General features: G+C 39.0%; 1 protein-coding gene across 1 annotated transcript; it reads right to left on the bottom strand.

The window, feature by feature from the left end:
- Positions 1-457: 457 nt before the first annotated feature.
- TMEM263 (transmembrane protein 263) lies at positions 458-19,859 on the bottom strand. Its single transcript, XM_019961245.2, has 3 exons — positions 19,645-19,859; positions 6,357-6,426; positions 458-3,736 (listed from the first exon to the last, which is right to left on the bottom strand). The coding sequence occupies exons 2-3, from the start codon at positions 6,418-6,420 to the stop codon at positions 3,450-3,452; spliced, it is 351 nt and encodes a 116-aa protein (XP_019816804.1). The 5' UTR covers positions 6,421-6,426; positions 19,645-19,859; the 3' UTR covers positions 458-3,449.
- Between the last annotated feature and the right edge of the window lie 2,817 nt (positions 19,860-22,676).

Here is a 22,676-nt window from a genome sequence, read left to right as displayed (position 1 = left end):
ATCAGTTTTCTTCCTTCTTCCAGTTGGTTTCCTTCCCTTTTGAGTCATTTCTGGCCAGTAAGCAGTCTTAAGTTGGTTCCACATCTGCTTAGGACATAGAAGTGCCCTCCCTATTTTATAATTCCTGCATCAATTCCCGAAGTGTAGAGTGCACAAGAACTACCTGCAGAGGTTGTTAAACTGCAGTCTTGAATTCCACCCTGCAAAGATTCAGCAAGTTGCTGTTAAACCTAGAAATCTGCATTTTTAATATTTATTAGAGTTGTTTAAAATATATATGGATTTGATTGTTGGCATCAGAATTCATATTTGGAGATGTTATGTCATGTTTGTGCATTAGTATCAAAAAATTTAAAAACTGGCTACAGTACTTTCTGATTTGCTATGTAACTAAACTTTTAAGAATACCCTGTTTTAAAGTTCCCTTTATTTCCTTAGATCTTTATGAAACAGTTCATCTTTTGCAGATCATAGTGCTTTATTAAACAGATTCATGTATTCTTTTCCCATTTCTTTAACACAAAAAATTTACTCAATCATCAATAATTTTCATCTGACATTTCACTAAGTACAGGATTCATGTCAACATTATTAGATCAGTCATTCTGGTGGGTCACACAAGTTTATCCTCATTGTGCCAAATACCCACTCAAAAGATAAGCTGAATAACAGATGCCTCCAGGTGTATACAACAACCTCAGTTTCTTGAAGTTAGCCAGTACTGTTCAACAGGTCAAACTGCTAGTCTACAAAAATAAACTGAAAAAGACTCAAGTGTACAGCTTTACATATCAAATGGCAAGTTCATTTCAACAAGACCTCTACAACTAACTGTTCATTTGTACAAGTTCTCTGCTATCATTGCAAAGCCTCTCCTGAACAAAGTTATAAGTTTAAAATTTAAAACAAGCTTGATGAGATAAAATGTACCAGGTGGCTTTTCTGTAGCAGAAATTAATTACAACCATTTTTTCTCAAGCAATTTTAAAGACAAGCGAAGTTGAAAATAAATATTCAAGCATACGGTAAACTAAAGTCTATATGTAGAAATTCAGGTACAAAGCACAGCAGAGCCTATAAAGATAATTTAGAAATATAAACTAGCAACAAAGCAATAATTTCAAATAACAGGAAAAAGTTCTCCAATACCATTATTTAGATCATTTAGTGTTTATTAATTTCAGAGTTTTTTTTTGAATCCTGTTTCTAATTATATTTGATCACAGTATACCAACAGATACTTCCCTGGTGGCTCAGACGGTAAAACGTCTGCCTACAATGCGGGAGACCTGGGATCAATCCCTGGGTCAGGAAGATCTCCTGGAGAAGGAAATGGCAACCCACTCCCAGTATTCTTGCCTGGAAAATCCCATCGACAGAGGAGCCTGGTAGGCTACAGTCCATGGGGTCGCAGAGAGTCGGACACCACTGAGCGACTTCACTTTCTTTCTTTATACCAACAGATAAATCATACTGGATGAAATAAATGCCAATTTAATTTCTCATTAACTCCTTAATGACTTTCCAGATTTGTATATCGTAGAAAGGTTCGGGAAACTGGATTTGCATAAACCCCTGTTGGTATTTATAAAAGCTTTTAAAAGTTTTGTTCTTATCCTTTTGTTGATCCACATTATTAATGTAAAACTCTTAGAGGTTTGCAAACAAACACTTAAGCTTTGGGTGTTGGAGTGATTTAAGTTCTCAGGAGTGCTATTTTGACTTACTGACTTCAGAGTATCACCTCCTTTCTTCCCCTCGCTCATTTAAAAAAAAAAAAAAGTGCAGAATGGTAGCAAATTTCCAAACTTAAGTTAAAGAAAATTAAGATTTTTCAAACTTGGATTAAACCCTTAGTTAAGAGATATGCCAAATATATATTCCACTTTAAAATTTTTATGAAATTGAACATGAAACAAAAATGAATTCTAGCTAAGTCATATTCTTTTAGAATGAACGAGACCTGACAAGACGTTATTAAGATATGACACGCTTATCATCCGTAACCAAAAAATTCAATTCCCTGCCTGAAGTTGACTTGGAAAATGATACAAAGTCTATTGCTGCTTTAAAGGACTGTAAGATAACATTTTAAAAGCCTGTCAAACATTGATAGCACTTATCAATATCCTTAATCTTCAGAACTAATCTATGGAGCCCATTCCATTCAAGTCACATATCCATAGTTGCTTGTACTGTGTTTTTTAAAAGGGGTACTGCTAATAATTTAAGCCATCCTTGAGACAAAATGGGGCTTCCCCGGTGGCACAAGTGGTTAAGAATCCATCTGCCAAGCAGGAGACACGGGTTTGATCCCTGCACTGGGAAGATCCCCTGGAGTAGGAAATCACAACCCACTCCAGTATTCTTGCCTGAAAAATTCCATGGACAAAGGAACTTGATAGGTTACAGTCCATGGAGTCACAAAGAGTTGGGCACAAGTGAGTATGTAAGCACGTGAGACAAAATAGGTGTGAAGAATTCTTTCTGTATCTTGGATGCTTCAGATAATTCTTAAGAACTTAAAATGATTTATGTGTTCCTCCTTAATATGAAACTCTTTTAACATAGCTTCTGACCAGCAAAGAAATGTTCCTTAGGCACTGTAAGGTTCATTAATGATGGAGCATGAGCCCAGGTTGAAGTGTACAATTTGGTTAACTACTGACAATTAACAAGCACTATCTTATCTGCTGAGAGCAAGAAATGCCTTTACCCCACTAATCCTGAGATTCTTGAGGGAAAACTAATTTCACAAACAACTTTTGAAAGAATCCATATATAATAATAATCCTAAGAACTGCACATATTCAGGGTATTAGAAAAGATGTTTTCTTTTGTAAGGCATCAATGATTAAATTAATATAATGCATGTCTAATACAAGATGGTTAATACTCACAAAACCATGAATCTTTTAACCTTCTCTAGTTCCTGCTACTTTTACCATCTTAAATAATAAAAGAATGCCTCTTGGTCTAATCAACTATGGTTATTAAAAAAAAAACTAAAACATCTGAAACTATTAGGCACATCAAAGGTACAGTTTATGTAGTTCAAGGTTCCCTTCTTAAGGGGCAGATGAGTTACCTGGCACATTATACATATGGAACTGTAAAGATCATCCACTAAATTCAACTTTCACATTTTTAGTTAAACTGAAAGACTTATATAGTAAATATTCAAATACACCATATCTTCAGTTACAACTGAATAAGTGTAACATTTTACCAGATAAAAAGCTGGAATTTAAGTATGAGAAACCTTCATACACTGTGCTAGTATTGGTCTCTTCTTTTTAGACAAAAGCCAGTCAGTCAGTCATCAATACTTTCAACACAGCAGTTAGAAGATAAACGTCCAAAACCGGTGACTTGGTTGTAGTCCATAATTTAGCAATTCAATGCCACTGGCATCATAATGCTGTGGAGAACAAGTGTATCTCCATATTTTAGTCAGATTTGTCTTTTTTCTTTCCTGTTAAGGGCACTTTGTTTACAACAGCAGACCCGACAGCTGTAACACCTCCAGCCACAGCAGACACGCCCCCTTTCACCAGCCCTATTCCCATGGAAGGCACAGTTGTAACAGCTGTTTTGGTCACCTCCAGACTCTTTCCACCAATCCAAGCCACGCCACCAATGGTGGCACCAACAGCTCCCTTTGTAACACTGAAGATACCCCCAGTCACACGGGACAGCATGCCTGGTTGCTGTTGTGGGTGATCTTTCATTGAACCTAGTGAGAGAAAATATAAGACAGTCAAATCTAAGTCTTTATAAAAACAGTACAAATCACTGAGTAGCCTAAGACTTCCTAACAATCAGGAGATTGTATTAATAAGGTCAACCAAATAAACACAAATCTGATCAAGACATGAAGAGCTATTCCCTCAAGGGTATAATTGTACATGTTTTTAAAACATCTTGGTCCAATGCTAAGTCTTAATATCTATGAGAAGAAATACTTTAAAGACTTGACACCTTTCATAAAATAGAAAACTATTTTAAGTGTTTCCTGGATTTACAGTTTTGTTGCTGTTAATTTTTTTAAAAGCTTTGTTTTATATCCTAAAAGGAGCATGGAAAAAAATATATTTAGCCTTTATATCCTTGATAGAATTCAGTCATTATTGAAAAAAGCTTCTTCATTTAAAGCACTGGTTCTCAAGGTGTGGTCTGGAACCCCTGAGTATCCCCAGGACTATTTAAGGGGTTACAAACTGCTTTCATGGTAATACTAAAACATCAATATTAACATGTCTTTTCACTTTCATTCTGTCACCAGTCTACAACAGGATTTTCCAGAAACTAAATGATGTGCAGTAACACAACAGACTAAACACAGAAGCAACTATGAGAATCTAGCTCTCTTCTATTAATCCAAATATTAAAGAGATTTGCAAAAATATTAAAACAATGTCAGGAATTCCCTGGTGGTTCAGTGGTTAGGACCGCACCCTTTCAATGCCAAAGGCCCGGGTTCATTCCCTCGTTGGGGAACTAAAATCCTGTGAGCCATGGCACTGCCACAAACAAACTGTCATTCTGCTCACAATGTTATTTTTCTTTTTTTGGAAAATAGTTATATATTTTTCAAAAAATGTGTTACATGGGCCTGCTGAATTCTCTTCATAGTAAAATACTTCAACATACTCTTCATATACTCCCAGAAAAGGAACATCAATATGAGAAATTCAGATTTACTGTCATGAGTTTTTTCTGTTTGTTTAATAGAGGCACTCAAACTGGCATGTAACCCAAACTCCAGCATAAAATGACTAGCAGGAAGACTTCATAAAAATTCGCTTCTGGCACCCTCAAACGCACAGAGATCTTTTCTCCTTCATAATCTAGTGACTCAGGCAGCAACAACACATGAGCAATGTTGTTTTTATTTTTTTTTAACTTCATGAAAAAATACTTGGTAACTATATAAGTCAGGCTATAACCACTAAAAAGGTATAATCTCACACAAGAAAGGTAAATTCATGGATAAATAGGTTCAACTAAGACCACCAAAGCTACTAAATCGTGGTTAGATAACTCTGGAAAACCAACAATATTTAAAAGAGAAACGATTCTGAAAATAGAGTTTCCTTAAATACGCAAGGCACAAATTTACCTTGAGTAACATTTTGTTCTTATTGTTTGGAGAGTTTACATCATTTCACAAGGAAGAAAGCCTCAGTGCTTAGTCAAAATAGCTCACTTATAAAGATACAGCAATAGTTAAATTTATAAAACCAATTTTTTAATTGAAACTGAGTAATAAGCATAGTTAATATAAATTTTAAAATAGCTAAATAAGAGACTTAAGACACAGATAAGCATTTGAATATATTAATTATAAAATTATGATGGAAAGAATTACATAAGTGGTAATTCCTTTGTAATCCAAGGTTAGTAACACTAGGAAAAGCGGGGGGGGGGGGGGGAGGAATCTTGAGGATAAAACATAAAAACCTCATGCTGAATACCTCATTAGTATTATCCTTCTATGCTAAATTTGGTGTACATGCATTTAATGAAGAAAATTTTTCTCTGTCAAATCAGACAAATTTTAATACTGTTATCACTGTGCTCTTAATTACCACCATATAAATTATTCACTTCGCAGACTACTTTTGTTTAAGAGGTTGCCAATATAAAGACACTGCTGAGGCTGTTCTCTTCCTTAACAGTCATGCTCCTGGACAGCCTTTATCTCTTTCCTGACATGGTTCTCACAAGTCCTTATTTACTTTCTCATTGAGCCCTAACTTTTCTCTTCAATACTCCAGAGTTCTAGTCTCTAAAAAATAAAGCAAACAAAACAGCTAGTTGTTTCTGTGTATAGTCAGGACATTCAGGTGTGTGTTACTAGTTTCCAGAGATTTTTGAAGTAAAGATAAAATAAAATGATTCCTGATGTCACGATTTTCAAACTAAAAAATAAGCAAACCCCAAGACCATGTATTAAAAAAGGAAGTTACCTATTGTAACAGTGAATAACAGGAGTTTAACAAATCTCAAGTGCCTCCTGAATTGAGTTTTTGTATTCATGACATCAAAACTAAACCCAATCCATCCTTCCTCTGCACCCACCCAAGTCTTTACTAATGAAAGGATACTCTACTTGTGAAATGGTCTTAGAAGAATAAAAGAGTAGCAGAAAAATAGATCTTAAACAATAAAACAGTTACATAGTGTCCCTATTCATAATATCTATGCTTTCTTATTAAAAGCTAAAGTGTTTTAAGTATTTTTGGAACACATTTGCTGACAGAACAGGTTGTTACTTAAATTTAATAAAGACAATCTGAACTTTAATTCACTAGGATGTTTTTTCATTCTTAGTGTTATAGATGCGTACTTACCTTCTGGTGGCTCATCGCTAAGGTATGATGGGATTTCTTGTTGATTTTTATCTGTCTGATTCATGATCACCTAAAAAACACACACATTTCCATTTCAACCTCTGAAACTACTCATCATATGCTTATTAACACTTAATCAACTTTATTAAGTTGATAAACAACATTTTACTTATTATTATTTTGGCCAAGCTATGTGGCCAGGCATTAAACCGAGATCATGACAATGAAAGCACAGAATCCTAACCACCAACCAGGGAACTCCTGATAAACAACATTTTAAAACACCTATAACAAGACTACTTCACCTTGTCTCCTACTTTGTGGTGTTGAGAAATACTTAAAATTACTAGTTGAAAACACAAATTTTAAATCAAGCAAAGATTGGCAGGCACAATACAGGCTCTATGTTGTACTATAGCTTCAACTTAAATTGAAAATTACTAATTGAAATAAAGTTGAAAGGTGGGAGTCAGCAGACAAAAATGTTAAGTGCTTCCTCCTACAGAATATTAAAAAAATAAATTTATTTATTTTAATTAGAGGCTAATTACAATATTGTATTGGTTTTGCCATACATTAACATGAATCTGCCACAGGTGTACATGTGTTCCCCATCTTGAACCCCCCTCCCACCCCCCAAAAAATAATAAATAAAGTAGAAAACCATTGAATAAGACACACATTATAATACCACTTAAGTAAAATTTTTAAAAACATTATATATTATTTTACATATATAACATATATAGCATAAATATAAAAGTACAGACCTGACAGGTAAATAGGATAATGATTACTTCTTGCACAGAAAGACACTAGGAAAATTGAACACTTTTCATCGTAATACATAAACTTCAGCTGGATATTTATTCAAGGTGAGGGACAAATATTAGCCATAAAAGACATTCTTGGAAAAACTAGGGAAAGTTTAATATGGACTGAATGCTAGATAATTTCATCACATTACTGTTAATTTTTTGAGATGATGTTTTTATTACTTATGTAGACAATAAATCTTAATAATAAATCTTACACAATGCATACCAAAAAAAAAAAGAATATTTCACAACAGACCTAAAGAAAAATCTATGTTTAGTTGCCAAGTCGTGTCTGACTCTACAGCCTCATAGACTGCCACATGCCAGGCTTCACAGTCCCTCAGCATCTCCCAGAGTTTGCTCAAACTCATGTCCATTGAATTGATGATGCCATCTAATCATCTCATTCTCTAGTACCCCCTTCTCCTCCTGCCCTCTTTCCCAGTATCAAAGTCTTTTCCAGTGAGTCAGCTCTTCCCATCAGGTGGCCAAAGTACTGGAGCTTCAGCTTCAGCATCAGTCCTTCCAATGAATATTTAGGGTTGATTTCTTTTAGGACTGACTGGTTTGGTCTCTTTGATGTCCAAAGGACTCTCAAGAGTCTCCTCCAACACCACAGTTCAAAAGCATCCATCATCCTTCAGCTCTCAGCCTTCTTTATGGTTCAATTCTCATATCCATACATGACTAGTGGAAAAACTATAGCCTTAACTAGCAAACATTTGTCAACAAAGTGATGTCCCTGCTTTTTAATATGCTGTCTAGGTTTGTCATAGCTTTTCTTTCAAGGAGCAAGTGTCTTTTAATTTCATGGCTGCAGTCACTGTCCACAGTGATTTTGGAGTCCAAGAAAATAAGTCTGTCACTGTTTCTATTGTTTCCCCATCTGTTTGCCATGAAGTGATGGGACCGGATGACATGATCTTACTTTTTTGAATGTTGAGTTTTAAGCCAGCTTTTTCACTCTCCTCATTCACCCTCATTAAGAGGCGCTCTAGTTCCTCTTCACTTCTGCATATCTGAGGTTATTTATATTTCTCCCAGAACTCTTGATTCCAGCCTGTGACTCATCCAGCCTGGCATTTCACATGATGTACTCTGCATATAAGTTAAATAAGCAGTGTGACAATATACAGCCTTGACTCCTTTCCCAACTTTGTACCAGTCTTTTGTTCCATGTGAGTTTTTAACTGTTGCTTCTTGACCTACATAGAGTTTTCTCAGGAGACTGGTAAGGTGGTCTGGTATTCCCATGTCTTTAAGAATTTTCCAGTTTGTAGTGATCCACACAGTCAAAGGTTTAAAGTAGTCAATGAAGCAGAAGTAGACGTTTTTCTGGCTCCTTTGCTCTATGATCCAACACATGTTGGCAATTTGATCTTTGGTTCTTCTGCCTTTTCTAAATCCAGCTTATATTTCTGGAAGTACATCTGGTATTTTCTATAGAATACTGGTTAACTATCATTTATTTCACAAGAGACTTAAAGAAAAACCATACTATGAACTAAAAAAAAAATTCTATCTGAAAATTTTCATAAAAACATGACATTCTATTTCCAGTTTTTTAAGGAATCTCCACACTGTTCTCCATAGTGGCTGTACTAGTTTGCATTCCCACCAACAGTGTAAGAGAGTTCCCTTTTCTCCACACCCTCTCCAGCATTTATTGCTTGTAGACTTTTGGATCGCAGCCATTCTGACTGGCGTGAAATGGTACCTCATAGTGGTTTTGATTTGCATTTCTCTGATAATGAGTGATGTTGAGCATCTTTTCATGTGTTTGTTAGCCATCTGTATGTCGTCTTTGGAGAAATGTCTGTTTAGTTCTTTGGCCCATTTTTTGATTGGGTCATTTGTTTTTCTGGAGTTGAGCTGTAGGAGTTGCTTGTATGTTTTTGAGATTAGTTGTTTGTCCGTTGCTTCATTTGCTATTATTTTCTCCCATTCTGAAGGCTGCCTTATGATCCAGCAATCCCACTGCGGGGCATACACACTGAGGAAACCAGAAGGGAAAGAGACACGTGTACCCCAATGTTCATCGCAGCACTGTTTATAATAGCCAGGACATGGAAGCAACCTAGATGCCCATCAGCAGATGAATGGATAAGAAAGCTATGGTACATATACACAATGGAGTATTACTCAGCCATTAAAAAGAATACATTTGAATCGGTTCTAATGAGATGGATAAAACTGGAACCTATTATACAGAGTGAAGTAAGCCAGAAAGAAAAACACCAATACAGTATACTAACACATATATATGGAATTTAGAAAGATGGTAACAATAACCCTGTGTACCAGACAGCAAAAGAGACACCGATGTATAGATCAGTCTTATGGTCTCTGTGGGAGAGGGAGAGGGTGGGGAGATTTGGGAGAATAGCATTGAAACATGTATAATATCATGTATGAAACGAGTCGCCAGTCCAGGTTCGATGCACGGTACTGGATGCTTGGGGCTGGTGCACTCGGACAACCCAGAGGGAGGGTAGGGGAGGGAGGAGGGAGGAGGGTTCAGGATGGGGAACGCGGGTATACCTGTGGCGGATTCATTTCGATATTTGGCAAAACTAATACAATATTGTAAAGTTTAAAAATAAAATTAAAAAAAAAAAATAAAACAAGTGTATTCAATTCAAAAAAAAAAACAAAAAACATGACATTCTTCTATAGAGATGACAGCACCAATCTGAATCACTTAGAGGAGCATTTTGATTACTTTGTATTGTTATCAGAGCTCTTATAAACAGAAGTGTTCACTAGCAAACTAATTAAAAATCTACAATTAAAAAACACATTATACTATGATTATGTCTAAGTACAAGTAATAAGGGAAACTAAGAAATAAAGCTATGTTGGGATGAAAAACATAAACTTTCTTTGCCCAATTTTCTTTACTATCTTAAAATATTTGCTTTAATATTCACTTGATTAAGTACTAGTCTAAAAGCTTTCTTGCTTGGCCAGAAAACTAGGGTTGTGACCTCAGTAGTCAAATAAGTATTTACTAATCATAAAACCACAGAGCCTAAATTATTAAATCTGTAAATATACAATAGAGATTTTAAAGAATATTATAAAATCCTGCCATCTGCAAAACAACATGCATGAACCTTGAGGATATTATTTTAAGTGAAATAAGTCAGAGAAAGACAAATAGTATATAATCTCAATTATATATGAAATCTAAAAAAGCCAAACTTAAAGATAAGGTGGTTACATGGGGTTGGGGGTGTAGAGTTGGGGAAATAACATGTTGGTCAAAGGGTACAAACTTTCCATTATAAGAGGAATAAGTTCTAAGGATCTAATGTATAGCATGATGACTACAGTTAAAAATACTATATTGTATGCTTGAAAGTTGCTAACAGATTTTAAAAAGTTCTCACCATAATAACAACAAAGGTAATTATATGAGTTAAGGATGTGTTAACTAACCTTAATCTGATAAACATTTTGCAATATATGTGTATCAAACCATCACATACACCTAGACTTACACAATGCTGTATGTCAATTATATCTCAAGAAAGCTAGGAAAAAAGAATATTGTGAAAACAGTATACTTTAATATGCTGATTAATTGACAGATTGAGTACCTACTATGCATCATGTTTTATGCATGGGATATAGCTGTGATCAATACAGACCAAAACTCCACCATCATGAACATCCCATATTGTCTAGTGGGAAAGACAATAAATATGCAAAGAATATACTGTATATTGGGGCTTCACTGGTGGCTCAAACAGTGAAGAATCTGCCTGCAACGCAGGAGAACCAGGTTGAATCCCTGGATTAGGAAGATCCCCCGGAGAAGGGAGTGGCTACCCACTCCAGTATTCTCACTTGGAGAATTCCATAGACAGAGGAGCCTGGAGAGCTACAGTCCATGGCATGGCAAAGAGTCAGACACGACTGAGCAACTTTCAGTTTCATATTGTGTATTAGATAATGTTACCTGCTGTGGAAAAAAAAGATGAAGGGAAGAGGATGTAATATTTGAAGGCCTCATTGTGGTGATATCCCAAAGGAGCTAAGGACAGAAGGTACTTCAGTCAAGTGCCCTCAAGGCAGAAAAAACAATAAAAGCAAAGGTCCTGAAGTAGGAGCTTACCACAAACAGGAAGGAACAGCCAGAAAAATGTGGCGGGGGCTGCAGCAAAGGGCAGTAGGAAAGGAGGTCAAAGAACAAGGCGTGGGTGACACAGTCCCTTACAGGCCAGAGAAGCAATTATCTCGTAACTCTGAGATGGGGAGCCAGTGAAAGGAGCTGACCAGAGAGGTCATGTGTTCTGAGTTACCCTTTTTAAAGACCATTCTGGCTGTGTGGGCAGAACAAGCAATCAGAAACGAGCACAGAAAGACCTATTAGTCTCAACCTAGGGTTTTCAGGGTTTACACGTACTGCAGTGTTTATCAGGATTAATGTTAAGTGATCAGAGAAGGTCAGGGAAGTTCCCTTTTCCTTTATGACTCCTATTGCTTTTAAGTACCGGATAATCAAATAAAAAGTCATTCATATTTCCTTCTATATGTCAATAAGCCAGGCAAAACACACTGATGGCAAATGAGGGTGCTAGAGGTAGCAGTCTGAGAAGTGAGACTTTTCAAAGGTAATTTAACTTCATTAATTCAACTTAAACTGTCTTTAAAACCTAAAGGGTGTGTAACTGCACCCTCAGCATTCAGCAGCATACATCCTGTGCTTAAATAAGTAATTTTTAGTTGCTCTAATGAAAAGTCTGACTCAGACCACAGATCAAGCGCACCTCATCTTATGCTAGTCTCATTGTCAACTTAATGTATTTCATACACACTTAAGATTTTAAAAGTAACACTAAAGATATGTAATCTCTGATAACAACAATTAAATATCTGAAAGAGTATCAGCTGATGCATTACTAGGAGAAGTTCCTGACTGATTTGCTTTCATTTTGAAACTCTCGTAAGTCAGAAAGTTAAATTTATTTTCATTCTCATTTTTATATTTCTTTATTGTCATGTTAAGATCATGAGAATTATACAGCACAGTGTTTAAAGTTTTGGGATCAGAGAATTTGCATTTGAATCCCAACTTGACTATATAAACTATATGGCTGAGGACAAATAACTTCCCAGATCTTTGCTGTTCAGGAAACAGAAATTAAAGATATTCTAACCCTCACTCTGAGAATACTATTTAACAGTTGAAAACAAAAATATGCAGAAACTCCTCTGACAGAATGGCCAGGAGTGTGTGTGCCCCTTCTTGAGAAATAACTATTTTGGAGCCACTTTCTTCCCCATTGTTGTAGTCGCTTCAGTCCTGTCCGACTCTTTGTGACCCCATGGACTGTCGCCCACCAGACTCTCCTCTGTCCATGGGATTTCCCAGGCAAGAATACTGGAGTGGGTTGCCATTTCCTTCTCCAGTGGATCTCGGACTTGAACCCATATCTCCTGCATTGCAGGTGGATTCTTTACCACTGAGCTACCTGGGATCCCCACTTTCTTCCCCACTGAACTGTTAATTCCAAAAGGAGAGACACTTTGTCTGCCTTACTCAGCACTAAACCCAGTATCTGTATACCAGGAGATCATTTGGGTGATCAAGTAATTAATAGATGTCAGAATATCCTGTACAGAAATACAGGAATATTATATACACATACACCTTTCATATTTTAGCTGGAGTTATAAAACAGACATGCTAGTAACTACATATATTTCTGCTTTTCTGTATATATCCCACAAATTCCTACCCAAAGTCTTGCCTTTTCCTCTTAATACAGAATCCCTTTTAAAAAACAAACAAAATGTAACTTCTTCACATTTATCTACCTGGTAGTTTAAAAAAGAACAAGACCATCATTTTAAAAGATCAGAGCTGTTTTATTTTATGATAGCATAAAAGACGTATGCAAATTCATCTAAATACCATGAAGTGACTTTACTCTCCTGCCAACAGGCAATGAGGAGCCATCAGCCAAGTAATACTGTCAGATCTGTATTTTAAAAAGCTAACTAAAGCAAGATCAGATAGAAGGACAGAGATTAAATACAGCAAGTGGCTACTTTATAGTCTAGTGAGATAGAACAGCAGTCTGAACTCTTGTCAATTGTTCTTGTCTAAATAAAGTTTAGACCAAAACCCTAGGAGTCACCCTTGATTTCCTTTTTTTTTTAACATTCCCATCAAATCATTGGTAAATTCTGTTGCCTGAGTACGTCCAAGATACAACTACTACACATCACCTCTTCTGCTACCACTTTTAACTAAGCCATCACAATCTCTTATTTGGACAGTTACAAAGTCTCTTAACCGGCCTCTAAGCTTCCATCTTTGCTCTTCCTTCAGTCTAGCCATGTTATACTCTGCTTAAAACCCTCCAGCTTCTTCCTATTTTGCTCAGAATAAAATCCAGGGTCCTTTCCTTCGCCTTTGAGGGTCAACATCTAATACCCTGATATCATCTCCTACCATTCTGTTTCTTGCTCACTCCAGCCTGACAACATAGGCTTCTTTGCTCATCTTTTCCTGAAAGGCTCTTCCCCAATACATGTACATGGCTTGATTCCTTATTTCCTTCAGGTCTGTGCAAACGTCCCCTTCTCAGAGGTCTTCCCTGACTACCTTAAAACAGATTAGCACCCTCCTAACTCCTTTCCCTACCATTTCCATCTAACACTGCTCTATTTTCTTCATTGCTTTTACTGTCGCTTGATATACATGTTTATTCTGTGTCTCTCCCAATTAGAATGAAAGCTCTATTGTAACAAAGCTTGGTTTTGTCACTGCTTCATTCCCAGAGCCTTAATCAATGCCTGATTAAGTGGACACTCAAATACTTGAATTTTTTGTGTGAAGTAGAACATAACTTGGGTATTAATATAAGACAGAAGGAGAATATAGGATATAAAATTTCTAGTGTGAGAAACAAAATAGAAATGATGAAGACAGGGGACAGGAGAGAGGAAACGAATGCTGAGAGAGATGGACTTTTTTTTATTTTATTTTATTTATTTTAGTTTATTTTATTGCAATAAGAACACTTACCATGAGATCTCCCCTTTAATTAAGTGTACACTGACTGTTGACTATGACCTGTTCCTGAATAGCTATTTTACCTTCAGATGAGAGACATTTAGCAGTCTCTTCAGGAGACATTTAGCAGTCAATTGGACTTAAAGGGCCTGAAACTTAGCATGAAGTCTGAGTTAGAACTGAGGTCCTAAGAATGGTCTGAAGTGACAACTGAAGTTGCATGGGGTAAGTGGTGTGATTAAGGAAAAGTGCAGTAAGACAGTAGATTGATAAAGCTTAATTGGACTGTTGATATTTAAGAAGTGAGCAAAAGAGAAGCCAGCAAAAACAAAATATACCTAAAGATAGTCAAATGAGTAGAGTCTCATGGATAGCAAGAGATGAATTTATAAGCTTCCTAAAGACATATACAATGTAGACATTAAAATCATTTATGAAGATCAAATACTATGAGGGACTGTTGATGTTCTACTTAGAGGATATAAAAGGCATATATCACATGATACTATTTTTTTCAAGTGCATATAAAAGACTAAAGGTAAATATGCACACTAAGTTGCTTCAGTCATGTCCGACTCTTTGCAACCCTATGGACTGTAGCCTGCCAGGTTCCTCTGTCCATGAGATTCTCCAGGCAAGAATACTAGAATGGGGTTGTCATGTCCTCCTCCAGGGGATCTTCCTGACCCAGGGATCAAACCTGCATTTCTTGCATCTCCTGCATTGACAGGTGGGTTCTTTACCACTAGCGCCACCTGGGAAGCCCCCAAGTGCTAACAAAGATTGCCACTAGGGGACAGAAATTACATATATGGTGAGGAGGGAGAGATACATAGTATTCCTGTAGAGAGAGAAATATATACACTTAACATCTATATTTTAATTTTCTACCATAAACATGTATTGATTTTGTAATTAAAGAAAATTATATTTTTAAGTCTTAGAAATCAGTGATATTCACAAAGGATATTTTTAAAGCTGACACAGTTCATCTATATAGTTATTGTAACTAATAGGTTTTTATCCTTAAATCAAGTTGATCATCTAAAAAGCAATGTTCCTGAATCACAAAATGCTGACTTGAAGAAAATGACATCATTGAGTTTTATTCATGGTTTTGTTCCCTTCCCTTCCCCCACCCCAGTCCTGACAGCACACCAAGACCTCCACTCTTATAGCTCTTTTCCCTGATTTGCAATTTGAAAATCTTATTTATAATTCTTACTATCTTATAGTACATATTTTGGTTGTAAGCCAAAACACAGTATTTGTGGAATAAATGGAATAAAAATATAATTTGTATCCACACTGTCTTTAAGCATCATAAGAAAATATGCATACCAATACATGATCCAAATTTCTGGTTTTTTTTTTAAAACACTTTCAGCTGGATTCATGCTCTTCAAATGTACCTCTTGAAAAATAGGCAATGGTATGCCAGGGGCTTCAAGAACCACAGGAGAGATAATAATGCATAAATTCTACTACACAGTAATTCAAAATAGTTTTATTTTTAAATATACACTAAAAAGTTAAAAGTGTTTGGGAATTTTTTAAGATAACCAGACGTTCAATAAATCATTCTTGCCTGGAGCTTCTTTTAGGGTATGTTGTTGTTTAGTCACTAAGTTGTGTCCAACTCATCCTCTGCTGCCACCTTCTCCTTTTGCCTTCAATCTTTCCCAGCATCAGGATCTTCAGAGTATAATTTACCAGCTCTTTTACCACCTCCCCTGAGTTTACCCCATTCTTAAATCACATTTACACTTACATTTACTAGTGTTACCAATAGTTACAAACAGGATTATCAATAAACAATACGAAGTCTAGAGTTGTGCAGGCCAGAACCTGGCTATCTAGTCTGAAACAACTTGACTTTGAAAGCCCTGCCGCTGCTGCTGCTGCTAAGTCGCTTCCATTGCGTCCGACTCTGTGCGACCCCACAGACAGCAGCCCTAAGAGGCCACAAAGATTGATTTTTGTTTTGTATATATATTTTTTAATGTCTACATTTCTTGTACGTCACTCATATTAACAGCAAGTATATAGTATTAAAATTCCTACAGAACACTTTAGGGTAGTAAAAATTGTGTAAAAGCTTTTTAAGTATATTTAAGTACATGGAATATATTTTTCTGAATCCAAGACACCAATTTTCCTTATAAAGGTATTTTTGCTAAAATCCTTAACTATCTGTAATACCATCTTTACTTTTTACTCACATAAACCATTCCCAACTTCTACACACATATATGTGCCAAACTTCTGGTGGTATTACCTCTTCATGGATATTATCACTTCATCACTAGGAGAAATACTTTTTATATTACCATCCTGGTCATTATCATCATTACACTTTTATCTCTTAAATATGGAATTGTGAAGACAAATACACCCCTAATATTCTAAAACTGGAAGAGGTAAATAATCTACTTAATAAAATTTTAAAGTATACACATGAAGACAAATAACTGACAATGAAAGTATTGAAAAGACCATTTTAAAATGTTACCCTTAAACAACATTGTTAAATTCTATGCAAACCATCAGCCCTAAATTCAACATATACTTGGGTCCCTGCTATGTGCCAGGTACCCTGCTAGGCACTCAAGGTTTCAGTGTGAGTGTGATTAAACACACAGAGGACTATTCTAAGTCAGAGTTTACAATCCAGTGGTTACATACTTTACCATTATTTAGTTTCATTCAAAAACCAAAAAAAGGCTGCTCTATGGGAACTCATAATGCACACAAATTTCTTTTTAAAAAATGTACTTTCCTAAGAAAGGCAATAAAGACAGAAAACAGCCTTTAGATCAGGACAAATAATTTAACTTCCTCTAAGGACATATATCAGTTTTACCATGTGGTCCTGACATGTGAGTATATAGTACCAGCTAAAACTGGTCATAAGTATGTTTTTTTAAGAAACTCTGAAATGTGAAAGAGTCCTTTACTGTAGACTGCAATTCATCAGCAGTTCCTTTAAGCATTTTAAGCCCGGGAGAAATAATTCTTGTCCAGTACAACAATATCATAGATATAACAGCTGGCAAATACATTGAGCAAGGATTTATAACAACACTATTCTCTAGAGGGTAATTTCTTCCAATAATAGGAATAAGTAAACAAATGCCTCTATGAACCCCCTCCCTTTTTTAAAAGAAAACAAATCAGTGTTGTTTACAGATGTCTGTAATATATATAAAATTCTTGTTAATAATGAAAAGAAAATCTGAAAATAGTACTCAAACGTGCCTAAGGCTCAACACCCCTGTGTACCAAGGGAAGTTAAAGAGTACTAACACATTGTACATGAAGCACAACTACAAAATACAGTGCACGACAGTTTACCTTCAAAGACACTTCAAAAATTTCTTACTAAACAGTAAGTGCTAATTTCCCTATAAGAAAAAGACTATAAATCAATTAGCTAAATTATTCTACATATTTTAATATATATAGAAACTTTGCCACGTTCTCACTCCTATGCTTTAGCTTCTTTGCCAAATAACTACAAGGAGTTTAAAATATATATTTATACAGAGCTTTAGCCCACATACACCAACAAACAGTGTATATTAAAACACCAGCTTACTGTTTTTAGGCTTCTCTAGTTAACCAGCTCTCAACAGGCTCCTTTTAAAAATGGTCCCTGCCCATTAAACCAACAGCAAGTGAACTGCAGGAAATGCACTGAATGTGTCAGGAAAGAAAAAGAAATCTGCCAGTAAAACTTGCCAGTGACAGTAACAACCGACAGTATCAAAATGGCATTTTTTAAGTGTTGCTCTTAAATGAAACATTAACCAGAATTACAATAACCTATCAAACCAAATAACCAGCACGCCAGTCATTTTCACTAAATTATACTTCACTAGTTCAACAGATATCTGTGTCCCTGCTAATGTGTCAGACACTGTGTTAGACACTAAAGGTTTATTCTGAACAAGCATGTCAAAGCCCTCCTTTCAGGGTGTTTATGTATAATCCAGCAAGGTACCTTCAGGAAGTAGCATAACAACAACAATTCAATGACTAAAACAAGAAAAAGGTAAAGATTTTCCTGGAGTTAAAAAAGAACCACACACACAAGATCTAACAATGTTCTCTACGTAATGACATATTTTTCCTGCACTTGCTTTCTAGTGTACGTTATAACAAAGACTAAAGAAATGAAAGTGAAAAAAATCAAAACAGGATGCATGTAGGTTTATTAAAAGTTACTTCCTTCTTGCTTTAAGAAAACAGACATGGGTACACACACTCAGACATATACCTGTTGATGTTATATCAATACTCCTGGGGAACTCTTTAGAGCACCCACACCAGTTTTAAAGGTTCAACAACAAACAGCAAATAATCACAGATAGTAAATAAAGTGTTTTCATTTGAATTTAGCCTAAGTGTTCACAAGGGTAGAATGAATCAAATAAACTCTCCTCCTTCCCTGGGTGTTTCTAAACCTTTCCCAATGGCCCCTTCCCCCGCCCCGCCACCCTCCCCCTTCCATCCCTTTGGGCACTAGCAAGTCCTTTTTTTTTTTTTTTCCTTTAGCAGAGGGAGTGACGTGGCAGGAGAGGCAGAAAATGACCCTGAAGGAGCCCTGGCTGAGGCTGAGCTCAGCACCTCCTCCCTCTGCTCCACGTTGTACACCCAGCAAACCCCACTCCCACAGAGTTCCAGAATTTCTGTCTTCTAACATACAAGAGGCGATCTGCTAAATACAGGAGAGAGGAACTGATCATAGGTGGGAGCTTGGGGATCAGTCTTGAGGTGCGTGTGCATAGCAGGCACGGTTTTTATGTAGACTCAGGAGGCACTGATGGCCCTCATGGGTGCTCCAGCGGTCCCCAGTCACCCCCCGGGGCCGTCAGCACCTCCGTCCATCGCTTCACTTTCAAGCTCAGGTTAGGCGTGGTGGTAGAGCTACCTGGGAAGGGCACTGGGAATGTCCACTGGGGACCAAGGCTCGTGTGGTTGAACCCAAGAGAACAGTTTATCAACAGGTTAGGAGTGAGCGGGGCGGGGAAGCACGCAGCCCCCCCTGCCGCATCCCTCTCCTCTCCCAGGCTGCTGACATCCTCCCACCCCCCCCACCCCCATTTTTCCGGCCTGACACCCCAGGAGGTAAGAAGTCAAGAGGAAGCGTCCAATGAGGGTCCCAATCTCAAACCACGGCGGGGGAGTCAGAAACGAGTAAAGGTGGGGGGGGGGGGCGGGTAACCCCGCCAGCTAACCTCCACCCGCCCGCAACACGGTCCCGCCCCTCCCCCTTCCCCGTTCAGCAACCCCCCCGCCACCACCACCACCAAAAAGGCTCCGGGCAGCCAAGCCTGGGGAGGGAGGCAGTGAGGTGCAGAAAAGCTAACGGAAAAAGGCAACAGAGAGGAGCGCAGGAAGCCGGAACGGCGCCCCCTACCCTCCCTGACCGACTTACCGCTGGGTCGGGGGCCGGCGCCGGGGCCGGGCGAAGGAGCGGGCAGCACCGAGGAAGGGCGAGGCGGCCTGAGCGGCGGGCACAGCCTCGGGCAGTCGCGGGCTCCGCAGACGCCTCCTCCGGCTGTGGAGCCAAAAGACACGGTTTGCGACGGCGGCCTCTGGCTGCGGACGTGGCGCCGGACGCAACCCGCCCCCTCCACCGCCTCCTCAGCTCCCGCCTCCTCCTACGGCTCGCGCTCCAAAGCGCACGCGCACCCGGGGCCCCTCCCGCGCCCACCGGGCACACGCCCACCCGCTGCTCGAACTGCCCAGCCCTCCCAGCAGCCCCCAGCTGGTCGCCTCCCGACGTGCGCACGCGCGCCGCTCCTCAGCTTCAAGCCTACTCCCGCCCCTTCGCCCGCTGGGTGCAACCGCGAGAACCCCCGGCTGGTCTCCGCGCGCTTCCCCCTGGTCCTCCCGCCCCCTTCCCCGCTGCCGTCCAATCAGATCGGGCGAGGGGCGCGGAGCGCTAGGAACGTGTAGTCGGCTGCCCTGCGGCCCTACTGCCAACGCCTGCGGCCCTGCGAAACTTCAGTTCCGCCACGGATAACGGTCGCTGTGAATTCCGAACCTTCGCCCTAGGGAATATGGGACGGTTGCCAGTTTCTCCAGTCCTTCGCCCGGGGCCTTGACGTCCCCTTACCTGCTTTCCCTCAGGAGAGTGAATGAGCTGGGCCTGCTCTCAGCCGTTCACCTTGGGGCTCCCTGTGAGCCTCTATTTACTCTACAGGTGACAGGGGACAGAGACGCTGCTCGTTTATTATTTTTTGTTGTTGAGAAACATTGCTCATTTATTATTGTCACTATTTTTGTTATTTTTATTTGAAATCTCCTCTGCCCCTAGAATTGATCATGAGAGAACTCGGCTTCGCCGCGGTCACCCACCACCTACCGTATTGCCGAGGGCTCGCCAGAAGCTGGAAATTGGCAGGAGAGAGTGGGTGTTCAGTAATGAAGAGAGAAAAGTGAAAGTGAAGTCGCTCAGTCGTGTCCGACTCTGTGACCCCATGGACTGTAGTCTACCAGGCTCCTCCGTTCATGGGATTTTCCAGCGGGATTTTCCAGGCAAGAATACTGGGAGTGGGTTGCCATTTCCTTCTCCAGGAGATCTTCCCAACGCAGGGATTGAACACCCTGGTCTCCCGCATTGTAGGCGGGCGCTTTACCGGCTGAGCCACCAGGGAAGTGAGTTGAAAATTAGAACACCCGGCTTCGCGCCCCTCTCTCGCCACCTGCCACCTGGCGCGGCGCCCCCTGAGGTCTCCCGGCTCTGGCTGAGGCCCTGCTCGCTGTTCTGGAAGGTGTTGAGGGTAGCAGTGAGAGGACAGAGTCTGCACCTAAGCTCCTGATCAGGTGAGGCGTCTCTGCGCTGCACAGTGAGGGTCGTGACATCCACCGCACAGGTGGTTATCAGGAGGAAAGGGTACCGAACTGGATAAACGGTATCTATTTAACTTTTCCTTTCCTCTTTCCACACCTATGTAATGATGATGACAGTAAGTCCATCAGGGGTTTTTCGAGAGAGAAAAGAGATGGTGGATGTGAAAGGGGTTTATAAACTGAATTCCTGTCTAGGTACAAAATCTTTTCAAAAAAAAATACACTAATGTGTGTTTCAGTTCAGTTCAGTCACTCAGTCACATACAACACTTTGCGACCCCATGGACTGCAGCATACCAGGCTTCCCTGTCCATCACCAACTCCTGGAGCTTGCTCAAACTCATGTCCTTCGAGTGGGTGATGCCATCCAACCATCTCATTCTCTGTTGTCCCCTTCTCCTCCTGCCTTCAATCATTCCCAGCATCAGGATCTTTTCCACTGAGTCAGTTCTTTGCATCAGGTGGCCAAAGTATTGGAGCTTCAGCATCAGTTCTTCCAATGAATATTCAGGACTGATTTCCTTTAGTATTGACTGGTGTAATCTCCTCGCAGTCCAAGCTCTGAAGAGTCTTCTCCAGCACCACAATTTGAAAGCATCAATGTGTGTCTAAGAAATACCTAAATAACCTCACAAAATGTTTCTTTGAATACAAAATAATCAACTGGATCATCAAAAAAGCAAGAGAGTTCCAGGAAAACATCTATTTCTCCTTTATTGAGTATGCCAAAGCCTTTGACTGTGTGGATCACAATAAACTGTGGAAAATTCTGAAAGAGATAGGAATACCAGACCACCTGACCTGCCTCTTGAGAAACCTGTATGCAGGTCAGGAAGCAAAAGTTAGAACTGCACGTGGAACAACACACTGGTTCCAAATAGGCAAAGGAGTACGTCAAGGCTGTGTATTGTCACCCTGCTTATTTAACTTATATGCAGAATACATCGTGAGAAATGCTGGGCTGGAGGAAGCACAAGCTGAAATCAAGATTGCTGGGAGAAATATCAATAACCTCAGATATGCAGATGACACCACCCTTATGGCAGAAAGTGGAGAACTAAAGAGCCTCTTGATGAAAGTGAAAGAGGAGAGTGAAAAAGTTGGCTTAAAGCTCAGCATTCAGAAAACTAAGATCATGGCATCCAGTATCACTTCATGGCAAATAGATGGGGAAACAGTGAAAACAGTGGCTGACTTTATCATTCTGGGCTCCAAAATCACTGCAGATGGTGACTGCAGCCATGAAATTAAAAGACGCTTACTCTTTGGAAGGAAAGTTATGACCAACCTAGATAGCATACTGAAAAGCAGAGACATTACTTTGCCAACAAAGGTCTGTCTTAGTCAAGGCTATGGTTTTTCCAGTGGTCATGTATGGATGTGAGATTTGGACTGTGAAGAAAGCTGAGCGCCGAAGAATTGATGCTTTTGAACTGTGGTGTTGGAGAAGACTCTTGAGAGTCCCTTGGACTGCAAGGAGATCCAACCAGTCCATCCTAAAGGAGATCAGTCTTGGGTGTTCATTGGAAGGACTGATGTTGAAGCTGAAACTCCAATACTTTGGCCACCTGATGTGAAGAACTGACTCATTGGAAAAGACCCTGATGCTGG

Source organism: Bos indicus, chromosome 5 (assembly GCF_029378745.1).
Source record: "Bos indicus isolate NIAB-ARS_2022 breed Sahiwal x Tharparkar chromosome 5, NIAB-ARS_B.indTharparkar_mat_pri_1.0, whole genome shotgun sequence".
Lineage (NCBI taxonomy): Eukaryota > Metazoa > Chordata > Mammalia > Artiodactyla > Bovidae > Bos > Bos indicus.
The sequence above is the reverse complement of the archived record's forward strand: the minus strand, read 5'-3'. Positions and strand labels throughout refer to the sequence as shown.